General features: G+C 43.7%; 1 protein-coding gene across 1 annotated transcript; it reads right to left on the bottom strand.

The window, feature by feature from the left end:
• Positions 1-543: 543 nt before the first annotated feature.
• LOC127306033 (DNA-3-methyladenine glycosylase-like) lies at positions 544-2,631 on the bottom strand (the record flags this gene model as incomplete). The annotated part of the gene is made up of 6 exons (XM_071822455.1): positions 544-707; positions 802-877; positions 969-1,039; positions 1,744-1,867; positions 1,970-2,041; positions 2,347-2,631. Coding segments are annotated over 6 exons (792 nt in total), but the record flags the coding sequence as incomplete, so codon positions are not given.
• Between the last annotated feature and the right edge of the window lie 15,486 nt (positions 2,632-18,117).

An 18,117-nucleotide genomic window follows, 5' to 3' on the forward strand; every position in this document is an offset into this window, starting at 1 on the left:
TCCAAATATTTTTGGTCAAACTTGAGAAAATTTGATTTTGAAAAAAGCTAGAACGCAAATAAAAACGGAGGGAGTATGATATGTTGGTATAGTGAGGTGTCGAAGCTGGATCATCTGTAGTCGCTTGCACCTGGCGCAGCCATCGCTACCTCGCACCAGGCACCACCTCCTTCGCACGCCAGTGGGGAAGGAGAAGGAGAAGGAGAGAAGATCAATAGAGCCGCAATTGTCGCTACACGAGGATGTTTACCAAAACAAAGCGTGTAAATATGCTTAATACAGCAACTCTTCTTTAATCTGTATCAAATTCCAGGTTCACAGTAATGAAACGTGATCAGGAGATATTGACCCCTCTCCATTTATCAGAGGAGAATGCTTGTTCTCTGGTATATATGTACACGAGCAGTGTTGTTAACAAGGGACAGTGATGCTCCAATAGCACGATAACTGAATAGTTGTCAAATGTTTCAGTGCGCCCTCTTCTATCTGTTACAAGTACAGTTTATGTGCATCTGGGCCACCCTTCTCCTCACATCCAGTTCTTCACCGCGGCCTGAGAGTGTTTTTTGGAGCACTGATCCACGGAGTGCCCGCGATCGCGAACCTCCACGGCGCTGTGACATGCTCGGATGATGCGTAGTCGATGCCGACACGGGGGCCAACTAAAATGTTCTCTGGTTCTGGCCCATCCAGTACTTCCAATCCACCTGATACACAAAACAAATTGGTGGGTAAATATGCATCGAAGACATCTAACAGTTTCAGACAATACCATCTGACACTGACAGTTTCCGGCAATACTGGAAATATATAATCGTACCGGGGTATATAGTGGATGGTTCGACCAATCAGTGGAAAGCCCCAGAGCTTGGCCGACCTGAATAAGAAGGCAAGAACAGCTATGATACAGTGTTGTAGGAACAACCATCATTCAGAAAATAAAAGCCTTGATGTCGAGTGGTCTAGACCTTTCCTGGTCCTGTAAGTAGGATTGGTTTCTCGGTTTGTTGGCCTCGACGCTGCTGAATGATATCTAGTCCTACAGCAATTAAGTGCAACATTCAGCTCAAACTAGATCTTAGAAAGGAGTGGGGGATAAATTGGCTATCCTTGCACAGACAAACACATGCATTAACAGTTGGCTACAAAGGAATACCATTTCATGGTGCAAACATGTAAAAGTAACTTGATTTGTATATGGTGTTCTACTACACTTGTCTAATGATAGAAACTTCTTTGATTTATTTTCTAACGTTAGGACAAATAGAGGATGGAGTTCAAGTTACAATGGAAATGGGAAACACATGATAATAGATGGCCACGGCTCCTACTCTTGCTCACATATTTTATTTCTCGTCAACTACCACCATTTGGCAGCGAGGTGGCAAAAGTAAACTTAAACATATTCTAAATATAACTCAGATGCTTCCAAGAACTCACACTCTACAATTCGGATTAGTATAGTTTCTCAAATAAGAAGCATGATTCAGAAATGCTTCGGTGAAAAAAAATCAGGAATAACGAACAAAGCAAGAGCCATAGGCCCAGCCGGCGACTCCAACGGGATTTCTCTTTAATCAATATATCTTCTAATCAAAACAAAATAAGCACCACATTTCAGTCAAGGTTCACAGATATCACCTCAAATCCTTATATATTTCTCTTGTTAGTGTTAGTACATCTGTGCATGTACAAAAGTATTTGTTGGCATATATCTATATGGAATGAATGAGCAACGCATACCGCTAACTGGAGCACATGATCGGATCAAAACAGCAGCCCCGACACCCTCTTTGTCGGCAACAACATTGAGCATCATGTGGAGCCCATAGCATAGGTACACATATGCATGCCCTCCTGGTCCAAACTACACCCCGACAATGGGGAAGACCTCAGCCAACATCAAAATTGAAAATACTTCACAATTAACATTCATCAAGCTCGACAGCGCAAGGAAGCACCGGCCTACCATGGGAGCAGTTCTTGCCGTGGCGCCGAATCGGCCATGGCACGCGGAATCGTTTGGCCTGTAAGCCTCCACCTGAACCCAATGTAAACAATAAATTTAAAATTGGCACAACTTGGCCAACTACTACTTTGCTAACTTTAAGAAGGATGAAAATGGTGCTAAACTCGGGTGTTGATTGAAATAAACGAATGTATGTTAGTAGAATTTCACAATATGATGCTAGTACATTTAGCTGTCAAAGGAAGAAATATGCTAAAATGGGCAACAAAAACATGATCCTGATGCTAGCTGTAGTAGTGTATAAGCTTGATCAAACAAAATGAGGCATTTTTCAAGTACAAATATCTCTCCTCCCAAAGAATCAAAAGCACAACCACCTCGGTGATGCGGAGGACGACTTGGTCGCGGCGCAGGAGCTTGCCGAGGAGGCGTGGGGCGAGGTCGAGCGCGTCCACCTCGAAGAACTCGCGAGGCAACGGAATACTTCCAAGCGACTGCGCGGGCACCACCAGCGTTGCGGGGAGCAATGGCGTGGCCCTGGCCGCCACGGACGCCCGCGCAGCCTCGGCCTCTCCGGCGGCAACGTTAATGGCGAGGCGGCGGCTGTGGGGCTGCAGTTTCTTCCTGGGGGAGGTTCGCTTGAAGCGTGGGGCGTGGCCGCGCCGGGGTGGTCATCGGCGACGACGGGTCTCCGGCGGCCGGTGACCTGCAGCTAGCGGCGGCGTGGGGGATGGAACGGAGGGGTCTCATCCAATGTCAACTGTGAATCCCAGCGGCAAAGGTCACGCCTCCCGGTTTGAGATGGTCAGGACTAAACAAGAAGGAAGATTCGAGTCTCTTCCTTTTAAAAAAAGTTTATGCTTTTTTTAAAAAAATATTTCATATCGTTAATGGTGATCATTGGTCTGTTTGCACTGCAAATCAAACTGTCAACTGAACGCTACAAAATGTCAACTGGCACATTGAACTTTTCATAATGAGACGTCACGCATAAATTTTGCCACATCTGAAATTGTCTGGTACTCCATCATCACATCACTCGTTTCTAGAGGACTTTGAGAATGAAACCTCGTGAAATCAATGAACCGGTAGATGGTTCGATCATTTTGCATTCTTCCCATGGCAGTAGGATAGCGACACTGAAGTATCGGGAAGGGAAAGGAAACACATAGTACATCAATTCATTCACACACAACTGATGATGCGCTTCATCGCCTGTTAATGTTCGTTGGTACCTTGGTGAGAGCTATATTTTCCATAATACTTCATCTGCAAAAGATTAATAAGATATTTTAGTATAGATATTCATTTCAGCTCGCGGGTGCATTTTTTTCGATAAAGGCAGATATTAATATCGAAAGATACCAATTACACCTAACCTCTCGCAACAACGCCCCACCCTAGTGGCAGCATTTGATGCACACAGCCAAAAAAGAGAAAATAAAACTAAGAAATAAAAATCCCGCTACAGTATTCTAGGCCTAGCAACAGCAATACATCCACCACTAGTACAACACCTGAAATACAAACTCTCCAAAAGCGACGCCTCCAAAAAGGAAACAGTGCACCAACACCGTCGTCGCCCGACCAAAGATCTTAGGTTTTCACCCTGAAGATAGTCCCCGCTCTCAAAACAATGCCTCCAACAAGGTCATTGCCAGGTACAACCAGTTAAGACCAGACATTGGATTTTCACCGAAAAGGTAGAACTCGAACTTCACATGTGCCGACATCCCCGCTTTCATACCACCGTTGCGGCCCGGAACACCAAGCCAGTCCATCAACAACGGAGACTTGAACCTCCATTAGCTAGTCCTCCGATCCGGCCTTAATGATATTCTCTTCTTCTGACTTCACCATGGACCAAAATGTCACTTGCTGTCAACACAGAATAGAGCTTCGCGTCGCTCTGTAAGGGTACATTGCCCCTATGTGTGGTTTTGTTAATTAATGACAACCCCTATGGACTAATGTTTTCATTGAGTTTATATGAAGGAATATTCCATAGGTACTACTTGTACTCCATGTGTTGATTCAAGTATGGATGCCATGAAGATAAAGATATATCTTGTGTATTGGCATCATGATCATCGGTTTGAAGATAAATATGTGATATGATCAACAAGAAGAAATGAAGATGGAGTTCTTATGTGGAACTCAATATTAGCCATGCTCTATCTTAAGTGAGTATGAGAAGATACAAGGTTGAGTCGTGCAAGTTCAAGATGAGCATCTCAAGTGGATCACATGCTTGAAGCTTGCCGTCCATTTGGTAATAATGGACATGTGAAGATGTGCATCAATGGAGCTTTCCCATCATGATGTATGGGGGAGCATTTGTGAGTCTTCACGAAGCAACGATGATCAAGTTGAGGCATTCCAGCTTGAGAAGAGCTTGAAGAGCTATCATCAAGATCATGGGATGCGCAAGGCAAAGGTATGGCCTTGCTAGGTTTTCCTTTTACCGGTCTCAAGGTGGTTGTTGGGAGACCGGATTATAGGATAGATAGCCGCACTATTAAGAGGGGCTTTCGGCTGAGTAACTTGATCACATCGTCTTAGGGAGCTCAATCCTTTGCATACTTTGCATATCCTTATTGCTTCTTGGTGTTTCTCTGTGTGAGGTTCTTGTGCTTGTTGCTAGCTTTACAACAAGCCCAAGTTCATCGAAAACGGAATCCGCATGCATCTTCTATTGCGTTTTCGAGTTTGGACGTCTTCACCGCTTTCTGACGGTGGAGACTCCTCTCTAAAATCATCTAAAAATGTTATGTGAGGAGTCTCCATATTTCCAGTTTTTGTTGGGGTTCTATTCGTCGTTACCTTTCCAACAAAATTGGTTTCATGTCATTCGGGGTTCTGGAGCAATTGTTATTAAAGGAAAAGGAAAAAGGAGAAAAGAAAAGAATAAAAGAAAAAAGGGGAATGGGGCAGCCGGCCGGACCGGCCCAGCCGCCGGCCCACCCGGTCGAAGACCGGCCCGGCACCGGTGCCATCCGGCCGGATCCAGGGCATCTCGGCCCATGACCGGCTGCAGGCCCGGCCCACGACCGGCCTGCCCGGCCGCACCCCGGTCCGACCGGCGCCTCCCCGGGGCCGCCACCGCCACTCGGCCCACACGGCCTCCCCAGCCCACGCCGCCGCCTCCCCGCGCGGCCTGCCTCCGCGCCGCCCACGCGGTAATGGGCCGCCGCCTGCCCGCCCGCGCGCCGCTGCTCCCTCGCTGGGCCGCTCGCCGCGCGGCCTCAGCCTGTCCGCCGCCTGCGCCTCCGGCCGCTCCCGGCTGGCCGGACCGACCGGGCCACCGACCGGGCTCCTCGTTGCCAGGCCGGTCGGCCGGCCTGCAACCGGCCGGGCTCTTTTTCGTATGCGTTTTTATGCGATTTGCACACAGTTTTTTCTCCAACGGTTATATTTTCTCCCATGCTATAAATAGACCCTTCTTCCACCTTGAGCAATTAGTTCTTCCTATTCTCTCTCCTCCATTGCTACTATTTGAAGAACTTGCTCTCCCCCTTGATTCCTCCAATCATTCTTGCTCATATTTGAGGATTTGGGAGAGGAGATCTAGATCTACACTTCCACCGATCGATTTCTTCTCTAAGTGAGGGAAACTCTTGGGATCTAGATCTTGGAGTCTTTGGTTGACTTTTCCCCTTGTTCTTCCTCTCTAATCTCATCCTAGCATTTGTTGCTTTGGTGGGATTTGAGTGTGAAGAACTTGAACACCTCCGGTGTTCTTGCTTTGCATCATTGCATAGTGTTGAGCTCTCCACCACGATTTGTTCGAGTGAGAGACCGTGAGCTTGTTACTCTTGGAGGGTGACCTCCTAGTTGGCTTGGTGATTGGTGCTCCGGTGATCTCTTCAAGAAGATTGTGAAGAGGCCCGGGCTTCTCCTTCGTGGAGCTTGTGAAGTGGTTGTGGAGCTTGCCATCTCCGAGCGGAGGAAAAGCTAACCATAAGGAAAGGGCCATTATCCTTCGTGGGTGTGGTTCGGAGAATAGGGTGAGCCTTCGTGGCGCGGGGAATCCTTCGTGGGACCTCCACTCCTCCAAACGTGACGTACCTTGTTGCAAAGCAAGGGAACACGGGAATACATCCTCGTCTCCGCGTGCCTCGGTTATTTCTATACCCGAGCTCTCTTTCCTTGTGATAGCCATCGTGCTTGAAGTACATATATCTTGCTATCACTTGTGCTACATATATCTTGTGCCTATCTTGCTTAGCTCTAGTTGCTATTGTTACACTTAGTTGAGCTTAGCATATTTAGGGTTTGTGCTTGTAAACTAAACGATAGTTTAATTCCGCATTCATACAAGACAAATCCGCAAGAGTTTGTAATTGCCTATTCTCACACCCCCCTCTAGGCGACATCTCGATCTTTCAATTGGTATCGTAGCAAGGTCTCTCCTTGTTTTAGGCTTCACCGCCTTGAGAGTAAAGATGTCGGCTAGTAATTTAGTGCACAATGACACAATTATCTTTGTTGGCACAAATTATCGTTTGTGGCGAAATTGCTTGCTTTGTAAACTTTGACCTTGTGTCCAAACATTGAGCAATTTCTAGATGTAGGTTTTTCTCCTCCGATGGATCCTCAAAATCTATCTTTAAAGGATGAGAAAAACTTACATCTTGAAGCTCAAGTATCTAATGAGCTTTTATTCTCCTTGAGACCCGATTTTCGTAGGTTCTTGATATATATAAAGCGAAAGTCGTCTCATGAGATGTGGATCAAGCTTAAGGAAATGTTTGGTGGATCCACTTCTCATTTGGTCGGTGGTGACTCCGAGGAGCTCTCTTCTTCTTCACATCATGAAGAGCTCCAAGTTGCTTCCACCTCCGGCCGTGATGAGTCATCATCTTCTTCCACTTCACCAACGTGTTGCAAGACACAAGGTAACGATATGGTGAGTGGTGAGGGAAATTGCAATGTTGATATTGTGCTCAATAGTGATGACTCTTCATCTCTATCTCATTGCAATGTTTCCTCTTTGGACTTAAACACATCTTGCATTGAAAATAATCTACATGCTTGTGTTGATAGTCCTTGCATATCATGTGTAAATTGCTTACATAGATCTCATGAGGATATGTTTGCCTTGTCTTGCTCCCATAATCAAAATGTTTCTATTTCCTCTAGTTGCTTGTTGACTAACATTGTAGAGGAAACCGAACACTCTATGGATCAAGACATGTTTTCAAATGAGGATTCAAGAATATCTTCATCTTCATTCTCGGTATGCACATGTGCCTTATGGCAAATGGATCAAAGGTATCTCCTACTTTGACTCCTAACACTTCCTCTAATGATGAGAGTGATGATGATGATAATGATGAAGAATATAATACCTTGGTGCATAATATGGCAACGATATATGCTTCTCTTCATGGTAATAAAAAGGCTCGTGCTAATCTCGAACACTCTATGGATATCTTGAATAAATATAAGGAAACCATAGTGAAGTTGGAGTCCCATGTTGAAAATGAGGAAATGAGATTCACTCTCCTCAAGCATGAGCTAAAAGATGAGAAGCATGCTAATTTCATGCTTACACAAAAAATTGAATCCTATATGCATGAAAATGAGAAAACTATTGTTGATGCTTGTGCTACTAACTCTAATTCTTGTGAAGCATCGACCTTAAAGGAGAATGTTGAGCTAAGGGCTCAACTTGAGTTGCTAACTAGCAATTATAGGGAATTGGAAGAAAGTCATAAAAAGCTCTCAAGCTCTCATGATGAACTTCTAATTTCCTATGATGGGCTAAAGTTAGCTCATGAGGCAAGTATCACTAAGGTAACATCTTGTGAGCCTCATATGGACATTAGCACAATCTCTACCCAAAATGTTATATTGCCATGTGCTAGTCCTTGTAATCCATCTAGTCAAACTAGTGATACACCTTGTGTTGGATTACTTGATTTGCCTTGTTGCTCTAACAATGAAGCTTCTACTTCCTCTAGTACTTGTATTTCTACTAACCATGTAGAGGAAATAAAAGAGCTCGAGGCTCAAGTTCTTTCTTTGAAGAAAGACTTGGAAAAGCGTCATGAAGGGAAATCCGCACTTGACAAGATGTTGAGTATGCAACAATCCCCCAATGACAAGAGTGGACTTGGATTCAACTCCAATAACAAGAACAAGTCCAAGAGCAAGAGCAACAAGAAGAAGGGCCAAGACAAAGTCAAGGATCCGGCCAAGTTGGTTTGCTTCAAGTGCAAGGTTGAAGGGCATCATGTTAAATCATGCCCATTGAAGAAGAAGAAGCACTTGAGTGAGAAACAACAAGGGAAACGGCCACAAGGTCAAGGTCAAGCTCATGCTCGACCTCAAGTTGAAGATAGGCCACTTCCCAAGAAGAATCAAGATATTGTTCCCCAAGAGAAGAAATCAATAAAGAAGAGAAAGGGGAACACTTGCTACTTATGTCGTGGAGAAGGGGCACTTTGCTTCTTCTTGCTTAGGTGGTACCTTATCTAACCCTATAATTGTTGATGATGATTATTCTCTAGGGAAGGATAAGAATGGCAATGTGTTTGCCAAGTTTGTTGGAACTCAAAGTGGTTTCAAGAAAAGAACCATTTGGGTTGCCAAGCCTATTGTGATTAACCTCTTTGGACCCAACTTGGTTGGGGACCAACAATCTCAAACTTGATCAATAGGTACAAGTGGAGGTCATTGGAGACTTGGCTACTTCATGAAGAATTAAGGGACCTTCATATATTATATTTTGACCAAGCCAAGTCGTATGGATTATCGTCTATATCTTATAATCCAATGTTCCTCCTTGCGGTAACTTATACTTCAACTCTTCATGTTTATTGTAAGTTACTTGCCCCTTTGCATGTTTGGTTTTGTACCAAATATATGTATGTATGTGTTGTGTCTTACTTGCTTATCTTGTGTATTCAAGTATGTTTGTTTGACTCACCATATACTTGTGTATTGTTTTGAGCCTAATGCACCTTGATGATATCTTATTTGGCTCTCTTTGAAGTGATTAATGGAACATCCCATTTTGGGGGAGTGATATGCTTTGTGCATCTCTCTTTCTTTAAAATGTGTGTACATGGGTACCACCACTTAGCATTGATATTGCAAGATTATCTAGTCACTATGTGGTGTGCAATACTCATGAGAAATTCAAATTCTAAATATCCATTAATCATCTCTAGTTGAATTTTAGTTGCCTCTTATTTAGAAGAAATGTTTTATCACATTATGGGGGAGTAATATGTTTTGTACATATCACAAGCCTAGAAAATGTGAACATATGAGGTTATGCCACTTAGAGTTGATGCTCTTAATTATCTTGTTCCTAGGTGGCATGTTTGCTCAAACAAGCTCCATTCCTAATAAAAATATTTTATTACTCATCTTGTGGGCTTTTGTTTGAATATGAAATTCTTGGTGCGGTTTTTCCTCAAATACATATCTCTATATCTTATTTGGGACACCGTTTGCTTCAAGTTATTCTAATCATTGCCGTGTGTGATTGTGTGACTAGTTGAAGCTATCAAGAATCTTCATCCGTGCATAGTGCTCAATTCTATATACTTATCCTATGCCTTTTATTGTGAAGTTGATCCTTACTAACATTGTGAATACTCCACCGGAAATTATTTCCAATATACTCATTGTCGTTGACAATTGATAACCTTGTATGTGGTTGAATTTTTGGATCATCTTCACCTTGGATTGTTTCTTATTGCCTTATTTTATTTCCAACAAATCCTTGTTGCTCCCATGTGTCTTCCTTTGTCCCTTTGAAAAATCTTTTGATAAATTCTCTTGATTCATATCAAGTGTTTGTTTTGGAAGACAAACCTTTTCCTTACGGTACATTGTGCCATTGTGAAAAGTGTATAGGGTTTGGTTTATTTTGTTTGAACCTTGCTCTTTGGGGGAGTTTGCTATCTCATTCTTTCTTACATGATTTATTTGCTTGAATGAGATAAATCCTTGAGCATGTTTGCTTTATTTCATCCTTTATGCTCAATGGTTTCTTCTTAGTTCATTTGTTGAACTTTGTTGAACAAATCTTTTGAGATTTGCTTCTTAGATATAACTTGGACAACAAATTTGTTTTGTGGCACCTCTATGCCTTATCTAATTCTTTTGGTGTTTTGTCCAAAGTATATCTTTCTTGGATCTTTAAAGGTTTTGGTGCATGCTTATATGTAATTTGTTTATACTTGTATCATGCTTGCTTTCTTTTGATCCATTATGTAGGATATACTCACCGGCTTGTCAGAACAAAGGATTAACCGTATTGTGTGGAAGATGATTGTTTGCAGAAAACAGTGGAACAAGTATTGCAGTAGATTGTATTTCAAGAAAGAGAATTGGACCGGGTCCACAGCTCACTAGAGGTGTCTCTCCCATAAGACAAACAAGATGTTGGGTGAACAAATTACAGCTTGGGCAATTGACAAATAAAGAGAGCATGACCATGCACATACATATCATGATGAGTATAGTGAGATTTAATTGGGCATTACGACAAAGTACATAGACCGCCATCCAACCGCATCTATGCCTAAAAAGTCCACCTTCAAAGTTATCATCCGAACCCCTTCCGTATTAAGTTGCAAAGCAACAGACAATTGCATTAAGTATGGTGCGTAATGTAATCAACAACTACATCCTTAGACATAGCATCAATGTTTTATCCCTAGTGGCAACAGACAACACAACCTTAGAACTTTCTCACACCGTCCTGTGTGTCAATGCAGCATGAACCCACTATCGAGCATAAATACTCCCTCTTGGAGTTACAAGCATCTACTTGGCCAGAGCATCTACTAGTAATGGAGAGCATGCAAGATCATAAACAACACATAGATATAACTTTGATAATCAACATAACAAGTATTCTCTATTCATCGGATCCCAACAAACGCAACATATAAAATTACAGATAGATGATCTTGATCATGTTAGGCAGCTCACAAGATCCGACAATGATAGCACAATGGGGAGAAGACAACCATCTAGCTACTGCTATGGACCCATAGTCCAGGGGTAGACTACTCACACATCACACCGGAGGCGACCATGGCGGCGTAGAGTCCTCCGGAGATGATTCCCCTCTCCGGCAGGTGCCGGAGGCAATCTCCGGATCCCCCGAGATGGGATCGGCGTTGGCGGCGTCTCTGAAGGTTTTCCATACCGTGGCTCTCGCACCGGGGGTTTCGTCACGAGGCTTTAAGTAGGCGGAAGGGTAGGTCAAGAGGCGGCGCGAGGGCCCTGCACCATAGGGCCGCGCGGCCAGGGCAGGGGCCGCGCCGCCCTATGCTCGGCTGCCTCGTGGCCCCTCTTCGCTTCGTCTTCGGACTTCCGGGAAGCTTCGTGGCAAAATAGGCCCCCGGGCGTTGATTTCGTCCAATTCCGAGAATATTTCCTTACTAGGATTTCTGAAACCAAAAACAGCAGAACAAAGAATCGGCACTTCGGCATCTTGTTAATAGGTTAGTTCCAGAAAATGCACGAATATGACATAAAGTGTGCATAAAACATGTAGATAACATCAATAATGTGGCATGGAACATAAGAAATTATCGATACGTCGGAGACGTATCAGTAGAAACCCTCGAGACGAAGGAGTTGGCGATGCGCCGAGATTGATTTGTGGTGAACGTTGGTTGTTGTTTATTCCATAAACCCTAGATACATATTTATAGTCCAGGAGACTTTCTAACGTGGGAATAATCCCCACCGTGCACGAGACAAACTCTAACTAACCGACACGTATCCTACTATATTACAGATACACGGGCCAACTAGCCCAAACTTTGCATAACAGGCCGATTCACGTATTTCTTCCATATATATATTCTTCAAATCCATCTTGATCGCGGCCCACCTCTGACTCGGTCAAATTCTGGTGATAACACCTCCTCTGAATAATTCATTTATATCGACTTGGCACATGCTCACGCATGCATATGACTGAACAAAAGTCAATTAAGCCTCGATGATTTATATTGCTTCGTAGTTCTTGTATCACTTTTATGCCTCCGTTAATTTATTTTGCCGCAAGCATGATTATGACAAGCTTCGCTCTCTTGATTTGTCGCTCCCTAGTCTTTTGCTAGCCTTCACTTGTACTGAGCGGGAACGCTGCTCGTGCTTCCAAACACCTGAAAACCAAGTTGTTCCAGATTGTCCACCATAAATACCTATGCATGGCATTTCAAACCATTCCAAGTAAATTCTCATGCGCTACCTTTAAAACCTTCAAAATGCTTCTCAATTTGTGTTAATGTTTCATAGCTCATGAGGAAGTATGTGGTGTTTAACTTTCAACCTTGTCATTTACTTTTGACGGACTTTCATATGGACTAGTGGCACATCCGCTTATCCAATAATTTTGCAAAAAGAGCCGGCAATGGGGTTCCCATTCCAAATTAATTAACTTAAATAGACACTCCTCCATGGTATGTGATCGTTGGACGGCACCCGAAGATTCGGTTAGCCATGGCTTGTGTAAGCAAAGGTTGGGGGGAGTGTCATCATAATAAAACTAAAATAAAAAGGCACTCCTTCATGGTATGTGATTGTTGGCAGGCACCCGAGGATTCTGTTAGCCATGGTTTGTGAGAGAAGGTTGGAAGGAGTGCCACATAAACATAAAAATAATTCATGGGAGCCGCTCTTGAAAGTCCGGTTGGCGAGGTGGTTAGTGTACCCATTACCATTCGTTGACAACAACAAACACCTCTCAAAATAATTTTACTCCTGTTTTAAAAATGAAAAGCTCTAGCGCATGTTAATCCCTCGTCTCTCTCGCGAAGGGTCAATCTTTTACTTTTGTGTTGTGTCTCCATTCTTTCTTTGAACACTATCTTGAGAGCACAACTGTCATTCTTAGTATAATATGCTTGTCTCAAAATAAGATTGATTGTGGTATAACTTTGATGCTTTTATCTTTGACAATCTCTATTTCTAGTCTTTCTATGAACTTCAGAGGTGCCTGAGCATTTATGTTTTGCTGATCAAATATGGGCAAGCGAGATACCACTTTATCATACTCTCTTATGAACATTGCAATCCCGCTTATATACATGATTCATGATGCTTATTATTAATTGTTGGTACCTCTCCATGATTGACATAGCTGTTAGATGATCTTATTTGTATGCATCTCATTATGAACTGCTTAAGTATTAGCCATAGCATGAGAATACATACATCATATGAGCAAATGTGTTCGTGAAAGTTCTTTTTATCGCTCGCTTGTTAATCGAATTGCTTGAGGACAAGTAATAAGCTAAGCTTGGGGGAGTTGATACGTCCAAAACGTATCTACTTTCCCGAACACTTTTGCTATTGTTTTGCCTCTAATTTGTGTATTTTGGATGCAACTAACACGACTAACGCTGTTTTCAGCAGAATCGCTTCCGTGTCTCGTTTTTGTGCAGAAATCCAACTTTCGTGAAAATCCTCGAATTTATGCAAGGCCCTATTTTCACGTAATACCGACGGAGCTGTAAGGACAAGTCGTGGAGGCCCGAGGGCCCCACACCATAAGGCGGCGCGGCCAGGGGGCCCGCGCGGCCCCGTGGTGTGGCCCTCAGCCGGCCTCCGACGCCCTCCTTCGGACTATATATTGCCTTCGACCTAAAAACGCACGGAGAGAAGTCGAAGTCGCCGTAAAGCCTCCGTAACGCCGCCACATCGCGAAACTCCGTCTCGGGAGCCAGAAGTCTCCGTTCTGGCACTCCGCCGGGACGGGGAATTGGAGGAGATCATCGCCATCATCACCACCGACGCCTCTCCATCAACCAGCCATGCTTCCCCAATCCATGTGTGAGTAATTCCCCCGCTGTAGGCCGAAGGGGATGGTAGGGATTGGATGAGATTGGTCATGTAATAGCATAAGATTGTTAGGGCATAGTGCCTAGTGTCCGTAATTGGTACTTTGATGATATTGTTGCAACTTGTTATGCTTAATGCTTGTCACTAGGGCCCGAGTGCCATGATCTCAGATCTGAACATGTTATTGTTTCATCATGATATTCATTGTTTTATGATCTTACCTGCAAGTTGTATACACATGTCGCTGTCCGGAACCAATGGCCCCGAAGTGACAAGAATCGGGACAACCGGAGGGGATGGTAGTGACGTGAGATCACATGTGTTCACGGAGTGTTAATGCTTTGCTCCGCACTCTATTAAAAGGAGTACCTTAATATCCAAGAGATTCCTTGAGGCCCGGCTGCCACCGCTGGTAGGACAAAAGATGTTGTGCTAGTTTCTCATTGCGAGCACGTACGACTATAATTGGAACACATGCCTATTGATTGCTTTGTACTTGGACACCATTTTATTATTATCTCGCAAATGCCCTTCTATGATTGTTACATGAGTTTCTCTCATCCATGCAACGCCCGTTATCCATCCCCGTGCCTACGTATTTTAATCCCGCTGTTTACTATAATCACTACCGCTGTCTCTCGTTACTCGTCGTTATTTCACCGCTGCCATCGCTATAAAATTGTTACTATCGATAAACTCTTGCGAGCAAGTCTGCTTTCCAGGTGCAGCTGAATTGACAACTCCGCCGTTAAGGCCTCCAAGTATTCTTTGTCTCCCCTTGTGTCGAATCAATAAATTGGGTTATACTACCCGCGAAGACCGCTGCGATCCCCTATACTTGTGGGTCATCAAGACTTCATCGCAGACATCGCCAATGTTCGAACAAAGTCTCCTCGCACTCGTATGACCGACGAGCAAAGTGGGGAGATCTTGTCAAGCACTGGTCTGATCCAAAGAATGTGGTATGGCTTATGAGGACCGTGGAAACCAGATTAAATTCCGAATACTTATTTTGCGTCGTTGTCTCACTAGTTTCCTTTTGCGTACGTTGTCTAAAAGGAACCAAAGCTAACCGCTTGAAACAATGTTTACCAAGCCGTACAGATCTCGTCACTTGGTTGGGCATCTCTCGCAAAAAGTAATGCCCCGCCGGTCTGTACTGCTACATATGTTACTCGTAAATTGTGTAGAACTCCATGTGCATGTTATATTTGCATCCTCCATTTTAACCACGTTATTTGATTTCTATATGATTGTACAAAAATGCAGAAAGTAGATCATGCAAACAACATGCAACCAGACAAAGAGATGACTCGCAGAGCAGTTCGAGGCATACCAGAAGAACAAACATAATGTGATAGGAGAACTCGCAGAAGTGTTATTGTAAGTCTTCTTTATGATTTAAATTTTTTAACGACACACTTGCTAATTTGTAGGAGCAATAATGGGCATGCCAATATGATCTTGTAGACGTTTTTGTGAAAATGCATTTGATGTGTAATCAGGCATACCAACTTGTAGGATTAAAAGTAGTTCATACACATTAAATCTACCGTTTGCATGTTTCTCTCAGTAATAACTTTAATTTTTACACGACTGAAAACTTTTCAGGCAAATATGAAATTGGAGATGGCAAAACCCGGAAAGACGGTATGGAAAAACTCTAGAAGAATGTATGGAGACATTTACCATGGTACTTAAAAATAAAGATATCACCAAAAACACTTTCCCGCGAAATGCTGGGTTTTTTGCAATTCAAGTCCAAGTCCAAGTTCAAGTCTTTCTCGCACAAGTTCGAGGAACAACTCCAAATAGAACGAGCTGCAGCAGATGTGTTAAGAAACCAAGTTGACATGTTGAGATCGAGATCGAAGCATGTGATGCCCTACGCAGGAGGCCAATCAAGTTCGTTATAATCTCTCAAAGACTAATAAAATGGCATAGATAATTGGAGATGAACACTCACATTGACATGTGAGTACCTTGGTATTGTGAAATTTTTCCGAGACTAAGGCAATGTTCCTATTTTGTTGGTGGATGCATTTTATTCGCGGCTGGGATCAACTTGTAGTTGTTCCTGTGGATGTTTTATAAATTGGTTGCCTAGCCTTTTCAATCAGTTTGAACTTAAATGGTATTAGAGCCAAGGTCTCGAGTTTGAATTGTTGACGGTGTGGTTCAATTCATCCATAATTTGTTGGTGCCCCAATGTAGCTTGTAATGCTTCATGTGCCTACCTCCGAATCCAGTTGTTGAATTTCTCTTGTCACACACGAGGATGGCTGTTAATGTGTGTATAAGTGGGTTGCATAGCCCCTTTTATGTAAGTTTGCAAGTTTCCATATTGTGTTGTGCCTTTGGGACTCGAGGCTTGCTTCGGTGTCCCCCCCTCACCAAAACTTGAAGGGGTAATTTTTTCCATGTGCCGTCATTTTTTAGCCTCGTAAAACCCATATCAAGCCCTATATACCATCGTATAGATATACTAGGTGTACTTAATGTTCCTAACAGCCAATGTGGTCAAGTAAATATTTTACCCACGAACGTTTTGGTTTTCAATGTACAACGTTGTCCGCGTGTCTCGACTACCGAACAATATAGACTCAAATGGACCGCATCGCTACTTGAGAGCTTACACTTATGTCTTTTTATTCACTTTTAATCATTACGCCCTTGGTTACGAAGAGTTAAAAAGAGATCTTTGCCATTCATATGTTTTAGTTCACTACAGTTTGAACGAAGGGGGGACACCGAAGCAAATGTGTTGGGACTCAGCCTCGCACTTCTGAATTTTGGTTACGTTGGCTACCGCATAAGTTTAATATAGTTCCATGTGGTTTTTGTTGAGATCTATAAGTGGATTGCCTAGCCCTTTCCATCATTTCGGCCCGTGGTGTGCTATTCTCGTTTTCCACGTGTTAGTCCTACTCTTCTTAACAAGACTCCAATAGTAGTAGGAAATATGATTTAATTGTTTTTCGCACTAAATTACTCAATTAGATACTAGCTTAATCCCATTTGTTGACTCTCTCGTTGACCAGCCACTTGAGGGTAAAACTGAGTATATTGCACTAGCCAAGATTAGTACTCGAGGGAAAAACCGAGTACATATATTTTTCCAAAGGTAAGGCTCGACGGTAGAACTGAGTACACGTAACGGTGCAGACGTGCAAGACCACGGACGCGTGTCGTGGTGCGCAGCGGTTAGGCGGTGCGCTTGTTGAGACCAAACGTCTAGCTTTTTTGAGAAACCGCCGAGACCAACCGTCACGTTGCTCGTACAGAGCCCCTCTCGTCCCTCCCTCTCGCACACAGCCTCATTCTCACTCACGCACGCAACCACGCCTCTCACGTCCCATCAACTTCTCCAAACCGAATGAAAAACACCAACCGCCCTACGCGCGTTCCCGCCGGCGATGGATAAGAAGAATGCGCCGGCGGCCGTCGCCCCCGAGACCGTCGCCTCCAAGCGCCGCGCCTCCGTGGACTGGGCCTCTCTCAGGGCTGACGGACCACTTCACAAGATCGGGGACTCCTTACTGGCGAACGAGGAGTACATGGACACCTACTCTGCTTTGAGGCAAGTTTGTAGAAATTGGCGCTCAGGTTTACTCGAGCCCGACGTGCACCTCGCACGAATGGATCATGGTAGAACACGCCCTTCCACGCGCCGCTGATTTCACCTTCCTCCACCTCCGCACATCCCGCTACGTCACCATCGATCTAACGGAAGTTCATGCAAGGCTCAAATTCCTCCATATCTATAGAGTTAATCTATTTTTATTTTCAATCGTAAACATCTTAGTGTTGAATGTTATCTTCATCAATATATTTTAGATACTACTTCGTCGGCTTTTGCCGTGGCGTCATCGTGCTTGCCCGTAAGAACCAGCCGCACAAGATACGGCTTCGAACCCACTCACAAAGACATTGAATACTAGGGTTTGAGGCGCATATGCCATATGTTATTCTCAAGTCACCGCTGTAATGAAGTCCCCGACTATGGTTTTCGTTTCCAAAGATTACCCGGCGGAAATTGCTTGGGTCGATGAGAGCACTCCAACTAAGGGTATAGATGAATATTGGGGAGAAGGAAGATTTTCGACCGAGCACCATTCTCTGCGTTGCATTACCCCGTTCAATGGTGAATTGTATGCAATAGCTGTGAACAATTTTGAGTTCGAAAATTAGTGTGCACCAACAATGTCCAAGCTGGAGCAGCGCGAGCACAAATAACATGGATACACTATTTTCATTTCCGTAACTTGGAAATAACAAGTTCTACCTTGTGAAGTCGGATGGTGCTCTCGCTGCTTGTGTTGTTG

The sequence above is a fragment of the Lolium perenne genome, chromosome 6, assembly GCF_019359855.2.
Source record: "Lolium perenne isolate Kyuss_39 chromosome 6, Kyuss_2.0, whole genome shotgun sequence".
Classification (NCBI taxonomy): Eukaryota; Viridiplantae; Streptophyta; class Magnoliopsida; order Poales; family Poaceae; genus Lolium; species Lolium perenne.